Below are 27,387 nucleotides of genomic sequence, written 5' to 3'. Positions count from 1 at the left end.
CTTTGTTTTTGGAATCAGATTCTCTGGCTCTGGTTTTTGGCCCTCGGCTCATTTCCCCCCAGCTCTCGGCACATTCCACCTTCCCTCCATCTAAATCTTTCTGAGGAACTAATAATAATGGATGAAGGGTGGTGTGCCACCGGTTCCTCTCAAGCTATATAGCTGCCAGAATGTGCCAGCAGATGGTTTGAATGCTGCTGCAGCAAAGGAAAATGGCACAGAGCAGGGAAAGATGAGAAGTCAGAAAGAAAGAAAAACAGGAAAGGAAAGCAGAGGAAGAATTTGACTTTGGTTAGTTTCTGGCAGCATTCATTGCCAGGCACACATGCAATTCATTTCACATGCTCAAGATTATTAAATATAAAAACAAATGCATCACAGAGATTTTTCTACCAGAATGAACTTTTAATAGTCTTTTTCGGTCATTTCTGATTCAAGTACAATGCAGACTGATGCTTAAGTTTAAAATGCTGCAGGACATTGTGAGTTAGTTGTGTGTTAATTCATTGAAAAGATTAATGGAGCCCTAAACTTGCACCAGTATGCTTTACGGGGCCCTGCCTCGATCTAACATAGCGGTGTATTTGATTTGTTGGTGAGTTTATGTGGCATCTGATTCAGTTTCACCTCTTTAAGTAAGTATCCAGGTAGAGAAAACTGAAATGTACTCAATTTTAATTATCTTGATTAAATAATTGCTTTATTGTTGCATGAGAAATTTACAGAAATGGAAGCAAACATTAAGAATAATTGATTACAATTGTAATATTTTGACTGCAAACTAAAGATAAGTTTCTTCTCTGCAGTGACATGTATTCATACAAAGCTGCAGTTTTGTAAGCTCTGGACACTATACCACTTCTGGCATCTCATTAAAAACAGTTTGACCCACAGAAACTGTATAATGGAAAATTTTAGCACTTTTGAAACCATAATTTTTATTTTTTATTACGCTGGTATATCTTGATACCTGTAGCTAGCCTATGCCTAGTTATAGTTTCATTAAAATGTGATCAATTTAATACTGCTAAAACAATTTTTCCTGTAACTACTCTGAGTAGAATGCATTCATTTAATAAATCAGGACCCCTAAAAAGGTGGAGTCAGCTAGCACACAAACTGTGGTATGAAATAAATTAAAACCAAGTACAGAGCGACTTTATAGCCTCAGTTTATTTATAATATATAAAGGATTTATTTTATTTTTGCTTCAGCAAAATCAAGGTTGTTTGCTTATCTGTTGTAATATTTTGATTTTACAACTGAACCAGAAAGCCACATCACAAAAACCATCAAACCCCAATAGGAACTTCAAGTTAAAAGTTTCATATTCTAAATCATGATGGTTTGGAAAAGTTTGTTTTACCATAAATAAGGAAGCCAAGTTGGAAGGTAACCATCTACGAAAACATGTACAATAAAAAGCAGCGGATGGAAAGAATTATCTGAAAATTAAAGAGGTGGAGTGATGATGAAATGGGAGGACCGATTAGGGGTGAAGAGCGCTGCTGCAGGCTGAGTTGAAGCAGAGCCACGTGCACTGATAACTTTATCTCTCATTGAAAACATCCTAACGACAGGCTCTGAAGGGGCAGCTGTTGAGGTGTCAAGTAGGCGTGTGCGTGTGTTAGTGCAGAAATAAAAAAAAAAAAACACAACTAAATAGAAACACCTGCCATCTCTTGGAAAGCACCAAACATGTCATTTCGAAGGAATGGAGTGATGGTGAGTGGGTGGATTTTATTTATTCAGGAAAGCATAAGCAAATGAGTAATATGGTATTAATGAAAAGGGTTGGGGCCTGCCTGAGAGAGGTTATAGCGGGTGAGAGGAGTGCACAAGGATTAGAGATTACCAAGCATGCATAAATATCCTAACAAACTCCATAAGGCTGCCAGAACCAGCCAAGTCTAAAACCTAAAACACATTCATTTTATTACCAAGGCTAACGCATTAAATTGACATCAACAAGTAGGATGCAATCTGATTAGACATCTGAGCACACATTTTATGACAGTAGATATGATTATGGAAGATGAAGCAGATATAGGATTGATTTGTATTGCCAGAAATAGCAGAGGTAAGTGTAGAGTGAACTTTAAATTTTTTGGTGAATTATCAGTCTTCTGTTAATGTCTTCTGTTACAATAATAGCCTGTTTTGCCTACTACAATTGCAGCTTGTGATTCTTTTATTTACTTACATAATATTAGATAGGTAAGTTTGGAAAAAAAATGGACCATTTTCAGAGATTTTTTTTATTTTGAAAAAAAGAATAAACGAGGTGTTAAAACGGCTGGTGACCAGAATTTACTAAACCTGATCAGAAACTTCAAAATAATGTGAAATTCATAAATCTGTTCTACCAGACACTACAACAGTCTTTGGTGTGGAAGTTCATACTAAGTGAGGAAGACTAAAAGCTAACTATTTCAGAAAAGTTTTCAAAATAAAGTTACAGAAAGCTGATAGAATATAAGCGGAAACCTTCTATTACAGGCATTTTAATTTCGAGACATGCCTGTAGTTTTATCAGGCAGTGAGGTCCACAGGGAGCAAGACCTTAAGCAGATAACAGTAAGGCTGGACATATTAAGAAAAAGTTGTTCTATTTTTTCTGGCTTGGCTTTCAACTGATGTCATCGAACATGCTGGATTTGGAAATGTTTGAAACCTTTTGGAAATCTTAGTATTAAGGTACATTTTAACACACCCCAGGAGAGTGTTAATAACGCTAATCATCTCAAGCAAGCTGATAACTAGCTGTAGCACTACTGCAAAATAGTGCAGTAATTTTTCTTTGTTTTTAAACTGTTGTAAAATAACATAAAACTTAGTTTTATGTTTTTTTCGCAGTTCTGAAAGAAAAATCTGAGTCAGATAAATTGGTATCGTCAAAGCAATGAAAAAGAAACAAAACAAAAAATTATCAGTATACATCCATACTTTTTATTATTACCTCACAAGTATCATCTTAGTAGGGCACAATTCTTTGCAATCTTTGTGTGTTGCTACATTGCAACATTTTACAATACTGGAAACATAAAAACTAAAACAACTGATTTATCACATTTAATTTTATGACAACTAAACTATAAAACTATTGTAAATGATTCTGTTTTAAAAGCCTTCGGTATTTATATAGTGCTTTGTTGTTTGCCGCGATCCCTAGACCTCACAATTTTCAGCCAGTCATTTAAGACCAAGATTTTTTTTAAAAAACCAAAACAAAACATTGCAACAATGCAAGTGAAAGTAATTGGGGTGCTGGCTTGGTTTCTGAGTTGTCTAAAATTCGTTTGCTTGTTTACAGTTCTGCTGCATTTTCATAACATATTTTATTACATATAACTGTGTGAGCACTTTTACAGGCTACAAAAGCTGAAAAAAGCCTCAAGGCAGAGGAAGCCTGAAAAGGAAACCCATATTTACTGAAGTCAGCAGTCAGTCAGAAGGCATAATAGGAGAGATCTCAGTTGCAATGACACAATGCAGCAACTGAGCTGCATAATCACCGCTTGTAAGTACAACACGGGCGAGGAGGATCGTCTTGCAAAAGAGACTCATCAGAAAAAAGCCTGAAAACAAAACTGAACGTCTGTAAAGGATGCACAACTTACAGCATCCCCTGAATGAACACACTGGAATTACAACAACAATAGGGGATCTGATCTGATAAAGTTGCTCCCAATTAAATCAGCCACTGTGTGGGGTCTGTTCTGCAGAAACATCCCAGATAATTAAAACAATACCACTCAGCTCTGCTGCATCTCACCAGATCAGCAAAGTCTCTGCTAACGCAGCAGAAACACACTTGCACTATCCACAAATATGTGCACACCAAGTAAAGCTGAAGGAGTGATCTATGGTTTGTGATATGTTGCCAAGTAGTAATGCAGGATTAAGTTAAGGTCAGGTGAACAGTTTAGGGTGCTATTAAACGCCTTTAATAACTACAACTGCTCAACAAACAATTATTGCTAAACACTAAAAAAAAGGCCTAAAACATAAAAGCTACAGTTGCGATCAAAGGTTTGAAGATTTGATCTAAATACGTAATAAAAACCACATGAGGCATTTGCTCCATGTATGAATCTGTTACTGATCAAAGCTTGGGAGTTATCTGATGGAAATAAAACCAAAATTACAACCCAAATTCCCCTGATCAACAGCTGAATTAGGGCGACACACACTACCCCATGGCATCGCTAATCTTTCCTTTCGGCAGGAGGGAAAAACAATAACAGTGAATTGGGTGTTTCTTCTCCTTATTGTTTTTCCATTTGGCTTTTTCCTAATAACATAGAAACATTTAACAGCAACAATGGACACACAAAAAAAAACTGCAGTGCAAAGTGCAGACGCAGAGGCATAATGCCTATATCATGGGAGTAGCACTCTGGAAACTCTCTCCAAAGCCTTTTGGTTCAACAATTCAGGACCTCTACACATCCCTCAATACTCCAGCAGACATTCATCAAACACTGCTGTGTACACATCCTGCATAACTTTCAAACTAGACTTGCATCACGACCATGCAATGTATACACATCTGCAGATTCCACAGTGTTTGTGGCTGGAGCTCCTGTGTAATCTCAAAATGAGCTTGAGCTTTTGCTTTAACGTGGGTGGGCATATTTGTATCAAAGAAAAGAAAAAGCCTTTTACAAACAGGTAGCAGGACCAAAAACACAATCACTTCCCCGGACTGCAAATCTGGCTCCCGTGAAGTGAAATTAGATTAACATATTTCTTTCCGACCGTCTCTGTAGGGAGTGAAGGGTGGTGACAGGCACAGATTATTTGCTTGTAATCCTTTTCATCACTGTATGCACTCAGAGTGTCTGTGAGATAAACACTGTGATTTCCATCCTCTCCATATGCAGAAGATGGAAATCTCTGCATATAGTTCCTTGAAAAACCATCATAGTCATGGAGCCTTACTAGACTTTGTTACAGTGCCTAAAAAAAAATTTGCACCTTTTCACTCTTTTTGCTGCTTTTACAAATTAATAAGAAGCAGCAAAATTTCATGGGGTATGAATACTTTTGCAAGGCCAAGTAGATTTTTCAGCTTAATATGATAATTAAGCAAGCTGCCTTTTTACTGTGTTAATTATTGTTTCCCCAATTCAGATATTTGTTACAATGAAGATAAGAAAAACAGCCTGATTCAAATTTATTCTTCTGAGAGAGCAAATGCAAGCATGGAGTCTAAATCAGGCGATTCGGTTTCCTTTAAACATCAAGCCCAAGCAGAAACATTCATTGGCAGAAGAAAATGACCATCTCCCATCTTAATGCTGCTGAGGCAGGGGTCAGCTGAGGTCTGACCCCTGCCTCAGGCGTCCCTCCTGGCCAACAAACACCTGTTTGTTTTCTTGCTGCTTCGACCCCCATGGGGGGAGGCTGTGTTTGAGAGAGAGATTATTGCTACACTCAAACACTAAATGCTGATCTTTAAATCCTATCTGCAGGGAGGGCCTGGACACTCGCAGGTGTTTGAGTCCTGATTAGTGGCGACGCGGTAGATGACTAGCAGAGCCGGATGAGGATGATTGTTTTAAAGGTTGTTGTCTGGTAATTAGAGCGCTGGCTTATGTCGCCTGACCAGTCAGAACTGATGGCGTTCAAACAGACTGTCAGATTTCTTCTGAAACAAGCCTAAGAATCTGAACACTAAACTTGTTATATATTAGTGGAGATTATTAGAGCTCAGATATTTTTCCATCCCTTGTCGACTAATATGTTCAATCTGATGAGTCACACTGAAGTGGTTTCTAAAGCAACCCGATGCCTGAAGTGTAAGGATCTAAGTCAATTCTATGTATTTTCACAATTTAATAGGATTTTTTTCTTTTTGGGATGGATGACAGTCGTCTTGAATTGGTGGTATAAAAATCAACCTTTTAATTCATGGCAATTTATGTTTAAGCATTCATGAAAATGATCAAATTAATAAATGAATAAATCAAATTATGTTTAAAAGCTGTCTTATATGGTATTAGTTGAAAACCAAATTATTGCAAAGCAACAAAAAATTAAGGCAAGCCAATTTTATTATGTGCATCCATCAAAATCAACCAAAGCCAAAGTGTTTTAATAAACATCTAAGTTATTAAAGTATAAAGAAAAAGAATGAATGAAAACAAGTAGATTCTGGTACAGTAAATGGTCACTTTCTGTCTAAGCTGTGAAGCGTTATAAAGATTTAGATCTGTGTATTGTTATGATGAGTAAATGTTGATTGTAGGTGCTAAAAACTGAAATGCATCCATCTGGACCATCAATATGGATTTAAGTATTTACAAGGTTCATACACATTTTTCTTTTATTTGAAACCTTCCAGCTCTTTCAGGCTCATGTTATCAGATTCATCGATAAATCTACATGGAAGATGTTTCAACAGAGGTGAGGCTTTAAAAGAGAATCCAGGACAAACACTGGAAGGAAGGAAACAACGTTTAACAATGATACATATAATCAGAGTCTAGATATTTAAATAAATGTTTTAGACTGCTTTATTTTGCTATAGTTTGTAAATCCTAGAAATGTTGGCATCAAATTCCAAACATTTCCAGACAATGAAAGAACCCTATAGCCATCCATCCATCCATCTTCTCTACAGCCTAAATGGACTCAGTGTGTGTGCAGGGGTATATCCTGGTGTGTGCCAGGCTGGGTGGCTCTGCAGCACAGTAAGCATCACCACAAAAGACAAACATCAACAAGGTCACCCACAAGGCAGGCGGAAGCCGCGTGCCTGTGTGGGTGCCTGCCAGCCTGGGTTGTGGCCTGGGGGGCGTGGGTGCTGCAGCTGAGCGCCCACAGACACCTCAAGTCAATGAGTGCACCTCAGTGGAAAGTCTGCATCAGCCCACAGAGAGCCCACTGGGGCTACAGGGAAGGTAGCGATCCACCAGGATCCCCCCTACTCCCCTCTCCACTTCTCAGGCAACCGCAGGATAAATGTATCCTACATGAGAAGAGAAAAATGGCTCCACTGTGGGGAAGGAAGGCAGAATAAGAAGTCTGATATCAAGACATTAAAGTATCAGTGGATAAATTAGGAATGAATTTGGAAACAAACATTTGCTAAATAAAAAAAGGATGATGCCTGAAGAGTAAAATCAAGATATCAGGGGGTCTGAAAAATGGCTGAAGTCCCAGAAATTTAAGGGAGGGGAGGTGGTCTCTCTCCCCGTCTTACTAAACCACTATGTATTTTCCTTCATAAGGGTTATAATTTACACAAACCCACTAAAGGTCAGGAAGAAGGCATGTTGTGCCAACTTCATCCCAGAACCTATGATGTTTTTCTTCTTAATTTTCCTTTCAATCCCTTTTCCCTCTGCTGTCGCTCTTCTTACCAGGTCTCCTCTTAAACTTTACAGTTTTCCAAGGATAATTATGGTAATTTCAGCTCGAGATGATCATAATTATTTCTGGTAGATTATTTATAACATTGCATTTCTGAGCAGTATGGATTGTAAGACTGAGATAAAGAGGTTCTTTAGTTTTAAAGTGTGGATATGCAGTGTATTGAAACATGGTCAGTATTTCACTTGCATTTAAAAAAGCAGGCAGAGTGACCCCAGTTTGGAAAATCAATAAATGGAAATGAAGGCGTGAAACAGAGTTATTTAAGGGAGTCCATTTAATTGATTATTCCTAAATATTTCCCTTCAGTATGCAAGCTGGTGTAGAGGCAGAGAATGAGTTTATAAAAATTCCAGATGTGTTGTCTTTTCCCTCTAAAACTATTTAGATGCAGAGTAAAACACATCAACTTTCCACGTCATAACTTGGAAAACCCTTGCCACGGAAAGTCCTGCTTATGTTTTATAAAATTAAAACCTGGAAGCAACTTAGGAAGACATAATTTTTTTAACAAGAACCAGTTTGTTTATAAAAATAATTGGTTTATAAAAATAATTTCTTGAAAGTAAAGAGAGATGGAAAATAAACTGCCAAGCAAAACTTTTCGTACATTTTGAGGCTCTTCATGTTTTGTCACATTCACAACCACAAACTTTAAGATATGTGGTTGGGATTTTAATGTGACAAATCAATTCAAAGTGCATAATTTTGCATGATGCAACACTACAGGGACAGAGGGTACTTTTACAGTGATGTGAAGTAACTGTTTTCAATCTTTAATGTTTTACACATAGGCCAGAACAACCTCCTCCAAGGTTTTAGGGGATGCAGCACAGAAAGACTATATTTACAATTTAAGTGACTTCTGAAGGAAATCGGCTCTGTTTGATGTTGTATGCGGGGTTTTTTGCTTTAAGTTTCACAGTAGTTTTCAGGTGATCCTTGTGAAAAAACAGAAAACAATCCATCAGTTCACAGCTGTGAATTCTCACAGCTTTACAGCTCAACTGGACCATAGATTGACCATGATGGCCAGCATGTGTAGGTAACAGTGAAGAAGAATAAGGCCCACTTTATCACTGTGACTCTGGAAGTTAAGTTGTGACAGTTCTTCCCCATTGGGTTTGTGTTTTTCTCAGTCCAGTGCTAGTGAAAGGTTTGTTCCCACCCCCCAGGTGGGACTAAGATAAAGAGCCTGCTGCCCCACAGCTTTGCCCCACTCGGACAGTCAGGAAGCAAGTGGTGTCTGAAATATCCCCTCTAGCTCCAAGTGGTTCTCTTTTCTCTCCATGCTGTTTTTTTGGTGAAAAACACTAGGCATTGCTTGCTCATCTATGCAGCTGAGATTAAAAAAAATAAATAGTTGGGAAGGAAAATCAGTAGGCACAGGAAGGCACCGGTGCTCGTCTTACCAGGCAAACATAACATAAGAAATGTGAAACAAAAGCACAAGTTAGAGTTTTGTAGATGACTGAGAAAAGATCCAGACAACTTTAGCGATTTACCAGTATCTTCACTGAGCTGAACAGAAACCAGCAAACAAAGAAAGAAACGACGATGAAGGATGGAAGTGCCATCTTTGAAAGCATCGTCTGCATGTGTGCAGCGCCCTTAACGCATGGCTAAGAAGAGACATGGATGATCAGGTCTATGTCACTCCACCTGTCATGTCCTGCTGAGTGATGATGAATACTGTTTGGCATTGGTCTGTAAATTCTGAATAGAACAAGGGAGGCAATGGCAGATCTACTGAGGCATGTTATTATAGCAGTGTGGCAGAAGGTTTAATGAATGCAGATGTCTAAATGACTGAGCAGCACAGATTTTCTGGGGGGAACCCCTATAATACAAACCTGTAAAAGTTCGTTAAAGATAAAGCAGATACACAGAAACATGTATTGATCAGACAGATATTAATTACTTTTAAATATCATGACTTATATTGTGTTGTAATGACCTATTTAAAGTCCTGAACTAAATCCAATAGAGAATCACAGATAATTTTCAACTAAATCTGCCGGAGGTTTTTTTTTTTTTACAAAGAACAATGGACACATATTTCAGTGTGTACATGTTCAAAGCTGGAAGAGAATCATCCTAAAATGAATTGGCAGCTTTAGCTACAGCAAAGCTCGACTGTCTCAGGTTACATGAATGCAGTTTTTTTTTTTTTTTATTTGGAAAACATCCATCCTTTTGCTGCTACTTAATGTGAAAAAGCACAAAAAATGTGAAGAGGGTTAATGGCTATGATAATTTTTTAAAAGGAACAGTATGCTAAGTTTCAATGGCTGTTCTAAATCGTAGGACACTTAAAGGGAGAAAATTTCAAAAAAATTGTTGCATTAAATTTGTTTTTAAAGCTGATTTTCTGAGTTTCAGGATCTTATATTGCCAGAAAATAAATATTTGCGCAAGAGTCAGCAAAGGCACAACAAGAGCCCACCTTTAGCCCTTTGCCCCTGCAGGTGGACTAAGTGTCCATTCAAAAACGGGCTGAATAATTGACCTTTCTGAAATACTGTTGCTAGCCTCAAACAGACGGCTTTTAGTCCAAATTAGAGCAGGAAAGTCTACAGACGTTTCTCTCCTTCAAACAGACTCAGCTGGCTCTCCCCCCTAAGGGTCCTCCACCTTTTCTTCTCAGTCCTACTTCAACTTCCTTTGCACAATTGTTGAATTATTTCCTGGCCAACAACACATCAACGGTTCTCCCACTAATTACATTTTGATGAATTTTTCTTAATCTGTCTAAGCCGTGAGCACTTGCGCAGACTCAGGCACACAACTTGGAGCGGAAGAACAGAGGCTACAGCGATGCAGGTGCAGAGCAGCTTTTCTTGTCATAACATTTCCATGCAGACGGTTGATATCTGACAGGCAGTGAGGCTGAACAACTCTTTCCCAAACATTTCTGTCTCTGTTGTCCACTTATAGTTCACATAAAGGCAAACACGCATGTGTTAACATAGGAATGTTAACAAGTAGGCATAGGCACAAACATAAACAGACAGGGAGCTGCAGCGCGCCTCAACACTTTTCCAGTTAAACGAAGCATGGAGTATTGCTCCCTGCCTCACCGACAGCGACACGTTTCCACAGTGTGGGCAGACAAATGGGGCCCACATGGGAAGTGACATCAGCCAGAAGCACATGAGGCCCACCTGCCTCGGACCGATCAGATGAGGTCTTTATTAAAAAATGTCCCTCTGTTTTCTTGAATTTTCCTCCTCTGTTGGCAGATTTGCCAGAGAGAGGCTACAGATCTCTGTTTTTTATCATGGAAACATGATCATATGAAGAAGACAATCCACCTAGCCTGCCAGTTCTATTAAAAATATAGGAAAAGTCTGCTCACTCCTACCAGAACTAAAAAAGTATATTTTGCTCGATTAAACGTAGTACCAGATGTGGATGAGGGCTTTTAAGGTATTATCCACAATGCTTATAATCTGGAGGAAAAAGCTGCTGTTTGAGATGAGGTTTGGAAAAATGCAATAAAAAAAATAGCTCAAATATTTGATTTATAATGTCTGCATCAAAAATTAATTGAAGCATTAAACTGTCAGGTTTGAGCTTCAGTGTGTATCAACGTTTTTTTTTTCGTTTTGTTTTACCAGAGACAATGGTCTAGGCTTCAGGGATACAAAGAGACTTAGTTATAAAAACCTAAATTTTAAACCATTTAGTTTCAAAATCTACAAAATACATTTGTTTACTTCCTGTTAAGTCATTAAAAGTTTAATAGGCACAACTGTTGGATTAATTTGGCTCGTGGTACAGTAATTATAATTACCATCATCAAGTTTTCTTGAGAAATAGTGTTTATTCTCAGTCAATTACAAAGTATAATTTCATTTTAATTGTGTTGCCTACAATTTAAACATTAAATTAGGCCAGAATCACAGTAGAGTGGTAAACTGGATCTTATTAAATCATTTGCACTATTAGAGTTGCAAGCCATTAGATGACTATACCATGAAAAAGTTTCACATAACATGCAAATTTTTGTGTCAATTTTTCGAAAGTAAAGTTTCAGCGTTTTAATTTTTAAAGTGTGCAGAAGACTTTACCGTCACAGTAATGACTGCCAACTAAAATTGTAGAGTAAGGTAAAACAAACAAAGTTTTTAAAAACCTGCTTTGATCACCAGTAAAACAATTTTGATGAACTGAGTCAAGTATTACTCTTGGATGAGATTTTCATGATTTTCATTCATATGAATTACACAAGCAGCTCTTTGTCCATCCATATTTCCAGTTTCTCCGTCTCTCCTTTACTATGCTTCCTTTATTCTTTGTCAGGTTAAGAGGTGTGCTGTGACAGGCCGCCAATCTGCAGCGGTCCCAAAGGCAGCGGCTGAGGCCAGGCTGCAGGATGGGCGTGCAGGCAGTGTGCAGGGCAGAGGAAACAGTCTGTTAATGAGAAACACACTTCTCTCCATCACTCAAATCCTTTTAAAACCACAGCTGAAAAAAATAAATAAATAAATAAAAAGAGGTGGCAGGCATCCCGTAGATGAGCAGAGTCCAGAAACAAAGCAGGATTTGATAACGGGGAATATGCGGCGCAAAGGTACCTTATTTCCCATGAAAGAGACAGTCTTGGTTGTTATTAAACTTCCGCGCTAGAGTTTTATAGGCAGGGATTAAAAAAGATGTAGCATGGAAATATGAGCAGATATGGGAGACAAAGTCACAAAACGCAGTTCAGTGAAGCTGAAGCAAAAAGATGACACATTTTCATATATTTAAAAAATATGGTACAATGGTACATTGCTTTGAAAGTTATGAAAACGTGCAGCTTTCCATACACATTTTCTTCATTAACAAAGCAAAATAATGCGCTTCTTCATCTCTGAGCATTGAGTTTATGTTGTAACAGCTTGTGCTGTTTCCACTTTAGCCCTGGATCTTCCATCAACTGTGCCATCACGCACTCAGCTTCTGGATATCTTACTCCGCTGCACAGTAAGAAAAGTGCTGAAAATGATTCGAGATATGCCAAAGTAAAGTGAAGGCTTTTGCTCGGGCAAAGATCCTAAATGGTACTGCAAGCACATTTATGATAATGGAGGCAGAAAAAAAGGGACATTTGTTCCAGATGTTGGAGGAAAAACTATATCCACAGCTGCAAGTGTAACTGCGTTGCTGTTTGTGTTAATGATGGAAGGTGAAGTCTGACACTGTCTCAAACTCTGAAACTAAGACAGGATTGAGTGTGTTTTCCAAAATAAGCTATCAATTTTTGGCATTCCTTATTGCAGTGTGATGCGAAAAAAAAAAATTTTCACCATTAATCCTCTGTGTTCTGTGCATAAAATTATAACCCGAGCAACGAAAGAAAATAAAGGAAAGCAATAGTGTATGGAAGGAGAGAGGAAAGAAGGGAGGAGGAGAGGGTGCAGCTAAAGGTGGGGGTGAGTGACTTTATATTTTTCCGTCTGTGGCGAGTTCACACAAAAGGGTCCTTCTGATCCCTGGAGTGCTGAGCGCATACCTGCGGGATGAAATCAAAACCCTCTGTGAATTATATTAAAGATCCCCTGCCAAACGCTCCACAAGCTTCCATGTGCTTTTACCAGTTCTGCAGAGTCCCATTAAGTTCGCCTCTAAAAAAAATACTTAAATTAGAAATCCAGACCCGAGCACCTCCACAAAGCCCAGCTCCTAGCTTTGATTTTACCTTCACTGCCTTGCAAAAGTACCATTACCCTTTGAACTACAGTATATCCCATTTTGCACATTGCAACCACAGACTTGAATAGATTTTATTTGGATTTTGCTGCGATAGATCAAAAAGAGGTAGTGCCTCACTGAATTAGAAGGAAAACAATACAAACCTAACCCTTTCTCAATAAAATAGTTGGTGACTGATTCTCTGCTTTTTACCTACACTGAATTAGAAGGAAAACAATACATGAATTTACATTTGTTTTTTCATAAAAACAGACATTTGTATTCAGCTCCTAAATACAAATGAATGTAAAACCCTTAAATAAAGTCCAGTGAAAACATTTGTCTTTACAAGTCATCTAATGCGAAAACAGTTTATTCTCAATATAAGTACAATTGTTCTGTGAAAGTGTCAGAGGGTTCTTAAAAAACATTAATGAACAAATAACTTAAATGGCATCCATGTCATTCATACAGTTTCTAGCACAGTTGACCCACAATATTTCATTCGCATACATACCATTCTAAGATTCTTGTAGTTGTGGTTTCTAACAGATTAGTGACCCAAATGGGGAAATAGCAGATCTCCAAACCATGCGTTCCTAACAAAAGAAAACATTACTGTTGTTTTTCTTCTGCTCATGACCTGACCAGTGTTATCTTCTGTGTGTTTGGCGCCACCAGTCAAACGTCAGCATTACTGTTTATCAACGGAAGAAAACAAAAAAACAGCGCAGTCATAAAGAATTTGGACTGAACTCGACGCCCGCAGAGTTCTAGCTGACCCTAAGATGTTAATCAGACAGCTCTGGATTTTTGGTCAACATTCAAAACACCATCTTTTTGGTGAAGCGTGGTATTGGCAGCATCATGTCTTAAACGGGAACAGAGAAGCTGCTGAGAGTTCATAGAAAGGAAGCAGAGAAAACATACAGAAGATGCAGCTTTCCTTACACTTCACGCACCAAACATAAGACACTAAGACTATGTTTCTGGTTGTACATAATGGGATGTGAAAAACAAAGCTGTCTGAATATGTCTGCAAGGAAGTGTATGTTGGCTCATGAGTATAGAAAAGGACAACATGAGGAGACTAATAGTAAAAGGCAGAAGGCATGATGGGTTGTAAGGTAAGGATAAAGAAAGGATTTGCTGGAGATCAATTTCTGACATATTAGTAAGATCAGGAATAATAGATTGATAATTTATGTATTTAAAACAGGGAGCATGAAGGATGATCAGGAATTTACCTTTCAACTCAAAAGAAACTAAGATTAACACGTCTTTGTCCTTTAAAAGCTAATAAAAGCTCAGAGAGATAATATCGCTATCAAAGAAATATATGAGGGGATTTTAGAGCTGCCTCCCACTCCTTTTCATCCTCTTTTCCTGGTCAAACTCCCTCTCTCCGATGAAACCCCAAATGACTAACAGATTCCAGACACCGTGTTTCAGCTGTCAAGCCACTGAGTTCAGGTTCTTTGACGGAGCGTGTGCGGTCACATCTTTACTCCATACCATCCCCCCAGTGGTCGTCGCTGACAGAGAGAGTGGGGCTGCTGAAGCTGAACTATTGACTTGGCCCTTGAGGATTACCTGAGGACTGAAGTTGCACCATTGGGAGGAATGTCTGGGCTGCATCCAAACAACAGAGCTTTGTGATTTTCTTAGAAAATAAATTCAAGAGAATCAAGGTCAACTATCAGTTGAATAAGGTTTTATTTTGGGCTGGTATGGTTAGCGGTGCTGCAGCTGCACCTAATCCCCACAGGAAAGCCTTCATCTGGGACTGATTTTAAAGAAACCAGGCCAGGGTGGGAGAAAGGAGCGAACTGTTCTGTAAAAATCTGGGTCCCTTTTACTCAATCCATCTGATGAAAGGGAGCTTGGCTCAATTACACCCACTTACTGGGCCTTAAAACCCGGCCCGACCCGACACACGTACAAAAACACACACGCACACACAAAAAAAACTGAGGAGAACCAGAGGGGAGTGTGAGTTTAAACATCACACCTGAGGTATTTCCATCCATCTCTTCACCACAAGAGACTCTCTCCATCGACCAGCAGTTCGGTCTGTCAGCGGCGTTTGCCTTAAAGGGCAACTTCTTTGTGTAACCTATGATTGGGTTGGGGAAACGTTGAGGCCAGCTCTCCGGGGACAGGCTTCTGTCTTCTCCAATCAACAGGCTGGATTCTCCGGGTCACTGTGATCTGTTTTAATCAGCCGCTATCCAAGAAAAAGACATGAAGTGAAGGTTCCTTGTGATGAGGAGTAAGAGGAGACACGTGTGTAGCTGCATTTACATGTATGATACTTACAGAGAACAATAAACGGGTCAAACCCAGAAAGGTTACAATTCTATCATGCTTGATTCTCACAATCTGTCCTGAGTTTCACAAAAGTATTCACACCCTTGTGACATTTTGCAACTACAAACATATAGCCAATTTATAAGGTTTCGATGTGATGGACCAACACAACGCTGAGCATAAATGTGTACTCTACAAAGTGTGGCATGTTTTGGTATTCAGATTGCTTTACTTGGAAATTCCAAGACAAAACACTTTAGAAGTCAACTATTTAAAAAATAAGAGTCCTTTGGGGTCTACTATAATATCAGTATAAAACCAGCTGTTCTGTGAAGGCCTGAGAGAACAGCTCAAGCCTTCTATTTGTTCAGAGAATAATAGCAGAACAGAAGGAGAAGATGTGATACTGCTGGTCTGCCTGTAATTTTAGCGTTGGTGGCGGAAAAAGTCAACAAAGCCTTTCAGTCCACGTTTGCCACAACAAATATTAACATTAACAGTCATCTTGCTCAGGACGGCACTGTCTTTGCAGTGGAGGATGGTTGTTTACAGTAGGCAATTTCCGGTAAGCTTCATAGCATGGAGCAGGCACATTGCATTCGTCACAGACAAATGTTAGTGATTGGGTAAAACTAAGACTTCAGCGTAGTCCTCACTTTCAGCAAGCACTTGTTTCACAATAGCTAAAGGCCCAGACTCTCTGTATGAAGTGAAGTGTAGAATAAGGGGCAGATTTTTACCAGATAAACATTTCAAGTGAGAAAATCTGTTGACGCTGTTTGTTGCGCACCCAACAAATCTGCGCATTATGGAAAAGTGCCATGAAAAAAAATCTACTGAAAGTCCAGTTTGCAGTTTAGTGAAAAATAAACAATGTATGGGACACTGTAAACATGTTGGAATGCCTCATTTTAACCTGCATGAAAATGCATGTGTGATGCTGTTTTTTTAGTAGACACAGAGAATTTGCTCAAGGTAGATTGGAAGACAGATGGAGACAGTTATTCAGATGTTCATCTAGTTTGACTAAACTTGAGTTATTTTGCAAAGAATATGTAAAAACGTCCATGATGCAAAGCTGGTTCAGACATACCCTAAAAGATTTTTATTACTAACGCACATCAAACTTTTCAGATTTTTATTTGGAAAAAAAAATTGCAAAGTAGCGTGTAGCAGTGGTAGAGCATTTGACAATTATGCTCTACTACTGTGTTAGTGTATTCCATAAAATCACAAGTACTTGCATTGATGTTTGTGGTTGTGACTTGAGAAAATGTGAAAACTATGAATACATATGAGGTGAATGGATAATTCTGCAAGGCACTTTGTGTAAGAGTTAGACATGGAAACTGTTTAGAGCTTTGTGGGTGCTGAAGTAGCAGAGTATACATAACTATCATAGCATTTACAGCTTTTAAACAGCAACCTGGTGGCAATCATGCCCAGTTGTAAAGTTCACTGATTACAGCTGGCTTAGAGGCCTAATTAAACTCATTATTATAATTCTGTTTTATTGGAGGAAAGAGCATGAGGGGAACACTTGTACACAGAGATCCAGCTCCAGTTCTTCTCAAATGACCAGATCTGCCAGTTCTAAGGAAAATGAGTTTGTGGTAATAGTAACCTTTGTGCAGTCCAAAATACTCTTTACAGATCATCACCATCTATCCTTCACTTTTTCTGTCTCTATTTAAACCCCAAAAGTAAACATTTCCTCTCCATTATTATCCCTCCAAATTATATTCCAGCCGCAAGCCCGTTTCACTGGCTCATGATACCAGGCCTCTTTGTGTTGTGACACTCCAAAAAAAATAATCTCACTGAACTTTGTGGCCATCGCAGCTAACCTGACACAACCCAGCTTGCCGCTCCACTTACACAACATGTTTACCACAAGTCATTTAATCAAAAACAGACCAGAAACAATGCATCCATCTTTATATACACCTCAGCTCTGAGATGACAGGGGAGGAAATGTCCCAATAAGAGTGTTTTGACTTTGAGCTTCCGCAGCAGCTTGTGCATAATTGGCATTGGACAGCTTAAGGACAGAGAAAAATGCAGTCAAGGACTCGTTTTGAACAGTGCATTCAGTCTCCTGCAGAAGTGCCTGGTCATAAACAAGCAAGCAGAACTAAGACAAAATTATCCACGGATAACTTACCGTGATAACAAGCTGAAAAATGAAGAGCTAAAAGAAGTCCAAAGGGAAATTGAGGACAGCCCGGTGATAATGATAGACTTTTTAGACATAATGCAAGCCCAATGAGATTGGAATCATTATTACTCCTTACTAGTCTGCAAATCATAACGGCTGCAAGAATGCCCCCATGTCTCTTGAGTCTGTGTATTAAATAAATAATCAGGAGCAGATGTCTGTAACAGCCAACATTGGTATAACTTCAGAAAAACATATTTAGAATAGACTGGGATTATTCTGAACATGACCTCCAGGAATTTTATAAAGCAGCTACAAAATTATATTGAAGGCCAAAGAAAAGAAGATTTTACTTTGAAAATAACAACAAAGGCTGCTGATATCCAGTCAGTTTACAAGAAAATACAATTACTGTTTGTGGCCTTGTGTAACAAAATGATACAAAAAACTCCACTCGGGTTTTCTTCAGCCCCCAATAGAGCATTTGCCAGCCAAAAATTTTGACCCAAAACATAATCAAACATGAATATATTCTGATGATACATACAGTCCTGGAGATATTTATCTAACTCATAAAGTTGTAAGTGCATTGCAAATGTAATTCTGACTTGGAATGTCAGAGGTCTAGAATCAGCCCTAGTTCAGTGTCAGTGCAGCTGCTGTGCATACATAACAGTGAAACCTGCAGGAACAATTTCTTTCTTTGCACTTCTGATGGTTTGCATTTCTACTGGTTATCCACTGGCTCTGCACTCATCCATTTAACTGTGTTTCTTTTTTACATAAAGCAATTTACAGAGGTAATCATAATTTTTTTCTTTACAAAGAAAAACCCTCCTGGACCAATGCTTATGTTAAAACTGAGTCTGTCCTTTCCACTGTTGCCACATAGTAGGAAGGATGGCTAAGCATAATCAGGAGCTTAAAGCATTCATATGGTCTTTCTTATTAAAATATTTTTTTAATACCACTTTGCATTGTCAACTGAATGTGAATGCAGTATGTAATAGGAGAGAACTGCAATAAACTGGCAATCAAAATGAAATATTTTTATATAACTGAACTCACTTTAAATATTTGTTGTAAGTCTATTAATATGCAGAATTTAACTGCTAGAATCATCAGCTTTTATTGCCAATAGTAGTATGCCTGCCCATTGACCACAACATCAGGTCACTCAAATGAGGTACAATATTTGGTCATCAAATGCGTGCAGATCTGAAACCTCTAGAGAACTACTCATCTCGAATACTTCAAGCGTTAATCAGAAATTGTGGCTCCTGATACTTCCGCGGTCTGTAACAGATGATTGGATCAAACCCTGGAAGGTGCCACAGTTTCAAAACAAAGCAAAGAAAAGGTCATGGGAACCATGTGCAGACAATAAAACAAATAGTCTCTTAACAGAATACTCCATTTCAGGGGAACATCTGATCTGTCATTTTATTGCTTGCTTCTTATATCGGTGCTGGTGCGCAGCCATCTGGTGATGTGGCTTTGTGAATAATAGCTCTGTGATACACCATCAAAACCGATGATTCAAGTGATTTAAAACAGGGCAACCAATGTGGAGCACATGGGAGAGCACACGCACTCATGCAGATACATCCAGGGGGACATTTTTAGGTTTAATTAAATGAGTATAAACACACAGGAAATTGGGCTTGTGATATTTTAGGAGCAATTTAAATTTGATTAATACTAATAAAAAAGTGCATGAAGGATCATAGAAGACTATTCAGCCAAAGGAGGAAATGATGAGTCCCCAGATATTCTCACAATATTCTCTTAAACTCTTAGTATTTTCACTCAAACAAAAGAGCAGTTTTAAAGTATTTCTTGGTCAACTTCAACATTCCTCTGTCTCTAAGCAGAGACACCACAGACGAACTCTCCAGGAAAAATTAACTAATTAACACTCAGCTCTGCGGGTTTAGGGGACATACCAGAAGGATTTTTCCAGACATATGGAATGAATCCCATCATATTTTGACAATTCGCCGAAACAGCATGATGCGTGGCATAAAATATCCTCTCTTTCCATGAAAAGCATGACAGTTCCAAAGAAATATGATGATTGTGGAGAGGTACGCTGAGGGGCAATGGTTCGCCACAGACGAATCAAAGAGGAAGTGGAAGGAAATGGAGATAAGTGGCGAGGGCTTGCTGTGTCAACGATTAGACACGTCATGAAATGGAGAAAACAAATCATATTCCCCCGGATATTCAGGGTTTTTTTGTAATCTCAGGGTAAGAAAACCATTCAAACATATCCAAGTATACTTTAGCCTTAATCATATGTACGGTACACAATCTAAAAATCTGATATGTTGTAGCTATAACAAACCTCTTAGCACCCATGTTAAAAATTTATTTATTCAGATTTTATTGCTGAAAATTTTGACTTTTCATTTGAGTACTATTATTCTGAGGGGATCAGAGTTTCTAGACTTATTGAAATTGATGACTATCTGTCATCTGAATCCAGATACCGGTTGATAGAAACAGCTTATTTTTTCCCCACCTGCACAGTGAGCAGGATGTTGATGGGATTTTAAAAAATACCATCATTGACAGAGGAACTGTTGAGATTTATATAAAATAAATGGCTGTGAAATTGTCTTGTGATCATTTCACAGCCTTGAAAGTGAATTATTCTCTCTTCAATTCAGAAAATGTTTGTAACATTTCATTAATATAACCATGTAAATGTCTCCTAAAGAAACATATACATGTTTTTATTTGTACCTCAAAAGATAAATAGCTTAAACTCCTAAAATTAGAGAACTGACTGAATGAAACTAATATTGAGTAAATGTTGAAACAAAATGGGATGTCTTGTGCTCTCCTTCCAAAACACTTCAAGTGAGCGTTCCTGATAAATGAAAAATGTGAGTAAAAATCTGATGGACTCTACTGGTAAACTGCAGAATATTAATGTAAAACCATAAGCCCTAATCAATACATAAATGACTCAACAGAGGCAAAATCAACCTTCTTCCAAGTTTGTCTCAAATCCAAATCCAACAGAAAACCTGTGAGCAGAACTGAATGGTAAAGAGCATAAGAGAGGACCAACGACTCTGGACACTCTCGAGAGCAAAGAAAATTATCAAAATTAGTTAGAGATGATGTCACCAGAGAACTGGACTGCTTTTTTTCCTGCCTCAATTATAACACCAATAGCTCGGACAAATCACTTCTAGTTCACGTTTACAACTGAAATGCTTAAACTGGAACTGACTAAGGAATCTTCAACCCTCTCTCCCCCCATTTCTTCCTTTGGAGACCAGCCACGCTCCTGCTACCCTCCGGTCCTCTGCAGCAGTGTTAGAAAAAACAAATCTAGTGACTGGGGAAATGACAAAGGCTGAACTGTGGGGAGAAATGTCAGTAAGTCTGCTGCTGTTTCCTGACCCTCTGCTGAATACATACACATACACACGCACACCCACACACACGCACCCACGCCTACAACCTCCCCTCTACTGAGACATGACAGGAGTCAGTGTGTGTGTGACCAGACCCAGGAAATGACAGGAATGTAGAAAGACGGTGTCAAAACTCTGGGAGGGCTATCCGCTTCTCGAATCGAGCATACTGTATAAGCCAACCATACAGCATTTTTTACATTTTTGGTTCAGAGGGACACACTTTGTGCAGAAACACATAATCTCTCACTGACAAATGAGTATTAAAGTGCAACAGGGACAGCGATATGACAGGGCGAGTCTGCTGGTGGGAGAAATAAGAAGATGCAGTACTCACCCACTGGAGGTGCCAAGTGACAGCGAGCTGACTGAAGAGCTCAGCTTCCTGCTGTCCCAAAGTCTCACTTCACGAGTCCGCATCTGCACATTCACCAACACAACAATAGAGGTGACCAAAGGAAGGCTGATATTTAAACCAACATACTGAAAATAAAGCATGAATATTTAGGAAAACCTGCAGTGGAGTTAATCCTGCTGATTTTAATAAAAGCAACTTGTTTAAAATTAAAAATGGACAGCACCTATTTATTTTATTATTATTTATTAGGAAAATTTTCCTTGCATATTTTTTAAGTTGCTTTTTATCTGATAACCCTAAATAAAAGCCAGTGTAAAGTTGGCTAATTTTGTGTACTCTGGATTAGATGAAACTTTAACTATCTGACTTCCAATAAATTGCGTAGAAAATCTAACATTGCTTATGACATTGAACATAAATTCCATGTGGTGACATACTGGTGACAGCATCATGCAGTGGGGAAGTTTTTCTTTATTAATAATACATTATTGTAATAATAAATATATGTTTCCCCTAAAACTTTAAAGAATTCATTTTCAGTCAATATCTGTTCTGTGAAACATAAAAAAACCAAATTGATAGATGAATTGATTTATAGCTCTCACCATATCAAAACCAGTGGTCAATAAAAAGTCGTCTTTGGCCCACAGGATCCGGGAGTCCTTGTTGCTCTGAAGGCTCTTGGCACTCTGATGAAGAAATAATGCAAACAGACATTTTAAGCATGTTTTACTCAGCTCTTGAAAAAGGAAAAATCAGTTCAAAGTCAACCTCAACAGAAGCTTTAGGAACAATTTAATGAGAGTGATGAGTGAATATTTTTTCAGAGATACTGAAAGGACTGTAAACAAATTTCCCAGTGATCTCACAGCCCTGTGGTTAAACAGAACAAGATAGGTTCCATAAAAGAAAAAACTGCTGTTGGTATTTAAAAGAAAAGGTGACTTCTGCCCTGAATATAGCTAAGATTATCAAAAAGCCTGTGCTTGTGGTGCTGCAACTTATTTTCCTCTATTTCCATAGTTATTACCCTGTCAAAGCAGCGGACAGGGGCTCTGTTTAATAGGTGGTCTTCAGTGACAGATGACACATGTTGTCAGAAGTAATGAGCAGCAACAACTAGGAGTGCTGAAATGAGAGGAATGTTTGTAAAGACAACACGCTCAGGTTGAAGAGGTCATGCGACTGTGAGGGATTTAGCAGGTATTGTCTCCGATATCACTTTGGAACCTGCAGTATGCACATGTGTGGTGTAAGTGTACACAACAAAACAGAGTAAAGAACTAAGCTGTCATGCTTCTTGTCTATTGGAATTATTATTCCTTAAATGTGGTGGCTTTTAACACTTTGCAATTTATCGTACCTCTCATTACATCTTGTAATTGTGAATTAGATGTGCAGTAAAGTTGGGCTTTTCCACGAGATAGTGATACATTTTCCACAGAACAGGAGCTGTTAGCCTCTAATCCCACGATGTCTCTCAAAATTATTGTTGTATTTTTATAGCCACAATATCTTAAACAAACAATCCTGAAAGCGTCTGCCATGCAAGAAGACAAAGACGTCTTTCTGTGAGTCCCAACTTGTACTCACTCATTCTCATGCAACCATTAATTGACCACAGGCAACAAAACTGTGTAGGTAACACTGACTTGTTGGCTACCTCTTGGATCTGCAGCTGAAGCTGACATGAACACAGATATTAAATCCTGTTTGACAGGAGCTCTGCACATCTGTGTGGGGAGGAACCAGCACGCACTTCCTGTTAATAATAACTCAAACCCAAATCTCCTTCCCCTTTTTTCTGTCATCCTCTCACTCCCAGACTGGTGGTTTGGGGAGCAAAAGCTACAAGGAAGACACAGAGGATGTGGTTACTTCAATTTTGCATTAAGTGAGAACTCCTATGCTCCAAAATGTTCCCCAGGTGATGCTCATTTACATACATATGGACAATGAATGAGACAGTATGAGCTAGTTTTTTCCAGATGCAGCAGCTTTTAGGGTTTTACAAATATGGGAAAGAGAGGTTTTCATTTTTGCCAGTTGAACTGCTGCTTGTTTTATTTATTTCTGTGCAGAGGAATTTAACAAGTTCACTCCCTTCTCCACAGGGTGCTATAATAGTATGTTATCTTTTTAGTAGATGTAGTTCTGAAAAGGCTCTGCCTCTGAGGTTCTAAGCATGTTAAAACCCCTGTTAACAAAGTGGGGTTTTTTAAACTGTAACAAGTGTCAAGGGATTTGTGGGCTGTAAATTTTCATGGTACACATAAAGAACCAAATTAGTTGCATTCCAAATAAAAAGGACTGAATTTGAGTTTGTTAATCCGTCCATGTAGATTTATTTTTGAGCAATTAATATTCACTTGACATGTTTAAAACAGACAAAGTGGACATGAACTGCCTTTATGCTGCCAGCTCCTTTCCTGGATGTCCAGATAGTACTATAATAATGATCTGCCAACTTCTTGTGAGTGAATGTTAAACATCTTCCTTTCTATTCACGCATTAGTTCTTTCTGAAACTTATTTTTGATGGTGAAATTGCATCCAACTTGGAAAGTTTAATGTTTTCATATTAATTTTGGTACAAGTACAATAATTTTTACACAGACTTGATTTGTCTCAAGTCTGTGTAAAAATACATTCAATTGCAAATATATGGTTATGGAAACAACCTTGTCCTTCCTCAAACTTCAAAGTTGTCTTTTTTATTTGCATGTTGATGTGCAAATTACAGAAACATTTATCTTCTGTAAACATTTATCTTTGTTTAGATTGTACGTTTTGGACTCTATGTCAGACTTTTGCTCTGTATTCACATATCTACACGACATACACTCTTATCTAAAATATTGGGGAAAAAAGGAAAGCTCTGGAATTTTTGCTTCTTTGATTTAACGTGCAATTCCTTTATTTCACAGGAAGAATAATGCTGTTTGACTGAGTTGTTTTAGGTGATTTTTTTGCACCACAGATGAGTTTTATCTTTTCTTAACTGAACTACTGAAGGACTGACAGAGGTCTATGAGGTTTTTAGAAACAGATATTCAATTTTGCTTGAGTCAATAAGCAAACATTTGGAGCACCAATTATTTGCTAGTTTACTTAGGTTTCACTTATTACAATGGATGTCATCAGTATAACAGATAGTGTATATTGTGTTTAAATTTCTTAGAAGAGAGGATAAAAAAACAAAACAGATCAAACCCAAAACCTTGTAGAGCACCATAACTAATGAACAAACTGAAATATATGAGATAGGAATTAATTTAATAAACCAAGAGCAATTCCTCTGCACTAAACCACATATTCAAGTCTTTAGGTTAGACTGCAGTGGTCAATGGTGCCAAATTCAGAACTAACATTTAAGTAGAGTATTAAAAATTTATTTTTGGATTTAAGATCAAAACAAAGCAAAAAGATCAACGTAAAGCTGCTATTGTCAAATCTAATATTTTATTCTTCTTACAATATTTTCCCAAAAGGAGGACAAAAGAAGAATAAAAATATCCAGAATCCTGTGGAGTAATGAGCAAACAATATATAGATGAATATGATATTTTGAAGGCTAGGTGTTGTAGTTCTTTTGTTAAAAGGTACAAAAATGCAGTAAATCCAAACTGCCATTTCAAAACAAACTATTGCACTTAATGGATGATCAATTGCTCACAAATCTAAGATTTGTATATATGATCAACTTTACTTTCAATGGTTTAACTTTTTGTCCAAATGTAAAGCTTCAATGTAAAGACGACTGTGCAGAGAAATAAGGACAAGTATGAATCATTGGTAGCCGGCTGAACGTAGAGTGTAGGCTACACTGACGGCTCAAACTAAATTTATAGTTCTCAGCTATCAAGGAACTTGATATTACTGTACTACATGTCCATGCACCGACATCAAATGCACACTTCAACTTCTGCACCTCTTAGGGACAATTCATCTCTCTCCATACCAGATTTTTGACTGACTCTGTCTGTATGTTGAACAGATGTTTTCTTGTTCCTGGTGTGCTCCTTAAAAGCTTTATCCTCTAAGAGGATTTTCAAAACATTCTGCTGGGCTGGCTTTCCAAAACAATTCTGAAGTAACATGACCAAAGCTCTGACGTGGTTGATAATAAGTCCTGGATAGAATAAACACCACAGTCATGGCTGAAGCCCATTTTCTGGAATGCAGTGCACTAGTTTGCATTGTGCAGGTAACAGAGCTCAGGGATGTCTTGATAAGCCCATGGTTGAAAAATAACCGTGGTGTGCGAAAGAAGGAAAGAGTAAACTCAGGTCTAAAAAAGAAATAGATCAGAAAATGGCAAGAAGGAAGAAAGGCTGATGCTGGAGTGGTATAAACAGGCTGAATCTATTGCCACTGAGCAATTCATCACCAACACGACTGGCTGACTTCCTTCCACGGTCAAAACAATCCTCTGGCATTCAGACCAAACCAGGAACAAGTTGATATCAAACTATTATAAACTGCTAAGTGTCTATAACAGCAGAGCTGCTTCTGGGAGCCACAAGATGAGTGTGATTCATTGTCTTGGCTAGAGATTTCAGTTGTGTTTAAATAACATGCACAAGTAAACACTAAAAACTCGCCATCATCATTTTTTTGTTGTTGCCATATTCAGTAATGCTGACACACAGCTGAGAAGCAGTGCAAAGCATTTAAGGGGGTGACAGCATTTCCTGTGAGATCATCATGGTGACAGTCCAATGAATTAATAAAGACCATAGATTAGGAGGATGAATCCAAGTGCACAATGAGTCTGCAAGCTCTGTGAGACAAAACTGCAAAACAATAGTGTTAGTTTGCTCCTGCTGACACCAACTAGCTGTAGTATTTGCCATATTTAGAGTTGCATTTTTGGGGCACTGTGTTGGAACAGTAACACCTCAGAGCCAGTATGTCTTGGTCCAAACCTCAAGTGTGAAAGAAGTACATGACCCCCTTCACATGTTAAAGTGCTCTGGCTTCTTCCAATCACCACAAGGTCTGCTTGTTTGGTTAACTCTTGCCTCTAAATTGGCTGTGGGTGTTAATACACACATGAACCAACCAGCAACCAGCTGCAACTTCGACAGAAGTTACAGGTCCAGCTAATGACTGAACTGGAAACAAGCTGGGAAAGTCACAGCAATCACTTTTCAGGGAAACCTGAAACCGATCCTATCAGTTCTAGATTTTTTTTTCCCTGAAAGTATAATTGTTGAAAATTATTGTGGTGCATCCTGTGGAGCTTAGGAGCACATTCAGTCATTAAAGTCAGAATTCACTCAAGTAGATATAACATATTAAAAATTACAAATTTTGACCAAATTTGTTTATAATTTAGTCAGATAAACACAATGAATAAAAGGAAACCATAAAATACATTCAATTAAATAAAAAAAGATGAAGAAAACCTTAATGACCTCAACATGCTGGTGAAATTAGCTCAGTGTACTGAGGAGACCTGAAGTGAGCGTAAAAGAAAGGTTTGGCAAAAGCAGGGAAACCAGAAATAAACTCACATAATTCACTATGACATCACACTAAATTTACACATAAATGGAATAATAATTACAAACAAAGCAAAGTCAATCTTCTGGAGCATAAAAGGTTCTAGTCATATATTTTAAGCACAAATTTCTATTCTACATATTGTTTACCTATCCGTAGTCTAAAAAGAAAATAAATGTAAAAAATTTCTACGAGAAACGTCTAAAAGAAACGCTTTCAGGAAAGAAAACTTTTCATCTTTTTGTGCTTTACTGGACTCCCTGCAACATAATCTATACAAATCCAATAAACTGGCATGAACTCTTTCAGCTGAAAGAATGTTGAGTAAATTACACCAACAAAATCACACCCATATCTTGAGACACGTGCAGCCTTGAGCCCTCGGGTTAGGATGTCTTCGAGACTTGACAGCAGAAGTCATGAAGGAGGATTATGGTTATGCTCTATTCTGCTCACCTTCTCCTTGTAAAAGCAAACTTTCAGGCTAAGGAACCACGAGGCAGCTGCAGCTACTACTACCACGGCCCAGTGGCAGCCAGAGGACACAACATCTGGACTTTGTGA

At 38.2% G+C, this 27,387-nt stretch overlaps 1 protein-coding gene across 2 annotated transcripts in view; it reads right to left on the bottom strand.

The window, feature by feature from the left end:
• Positions 1–27,387, bottom strand: part of LOC114160065 (mitochondrial import inner membrane translocase subunit TIM16-like) — a 111,252-nt gene that overhangs the window by 56,122 nt on the left and 27,743 nt on the right. For both annotated transcript variants that reach the window (XM_028042440.1, XM_028042438.1), the window contains exons 8-9: positions 21,922–22,005; positions 21,296–21,378 (exon numbers count right to left, since the gene is read on the bottom strand). In XM_028042440.1, the coding sequence (XP_027898241.1) occupies positions 21,296–21,378; positions 21,922–22,005 (167 nt within the window). The remainder of the gene's footprint in view (positions 1–21,295; positions 21,379–21,921; positions 22,006–27,387) is intronic.

The sequence above is a fragment of the Xiphophorus couchianus genome, chromosome 16 (genome assembly GCF_001444195.1).
Source record: "Xiphophorus couchianus chromosome 16, X_couchianus-1.0, whole genome shotgun sequence".
NCBI classification, from domain to species: Eukaryota; Metazoa; Chordata; class Actinopteri; order Cyprinodontiformes; family Poeciliidae; genus Xiphophorus; species Xiphophorus couchianus.
This window is presented reverse-complemented; position numbering and strand designations above follow the sequence as displayed.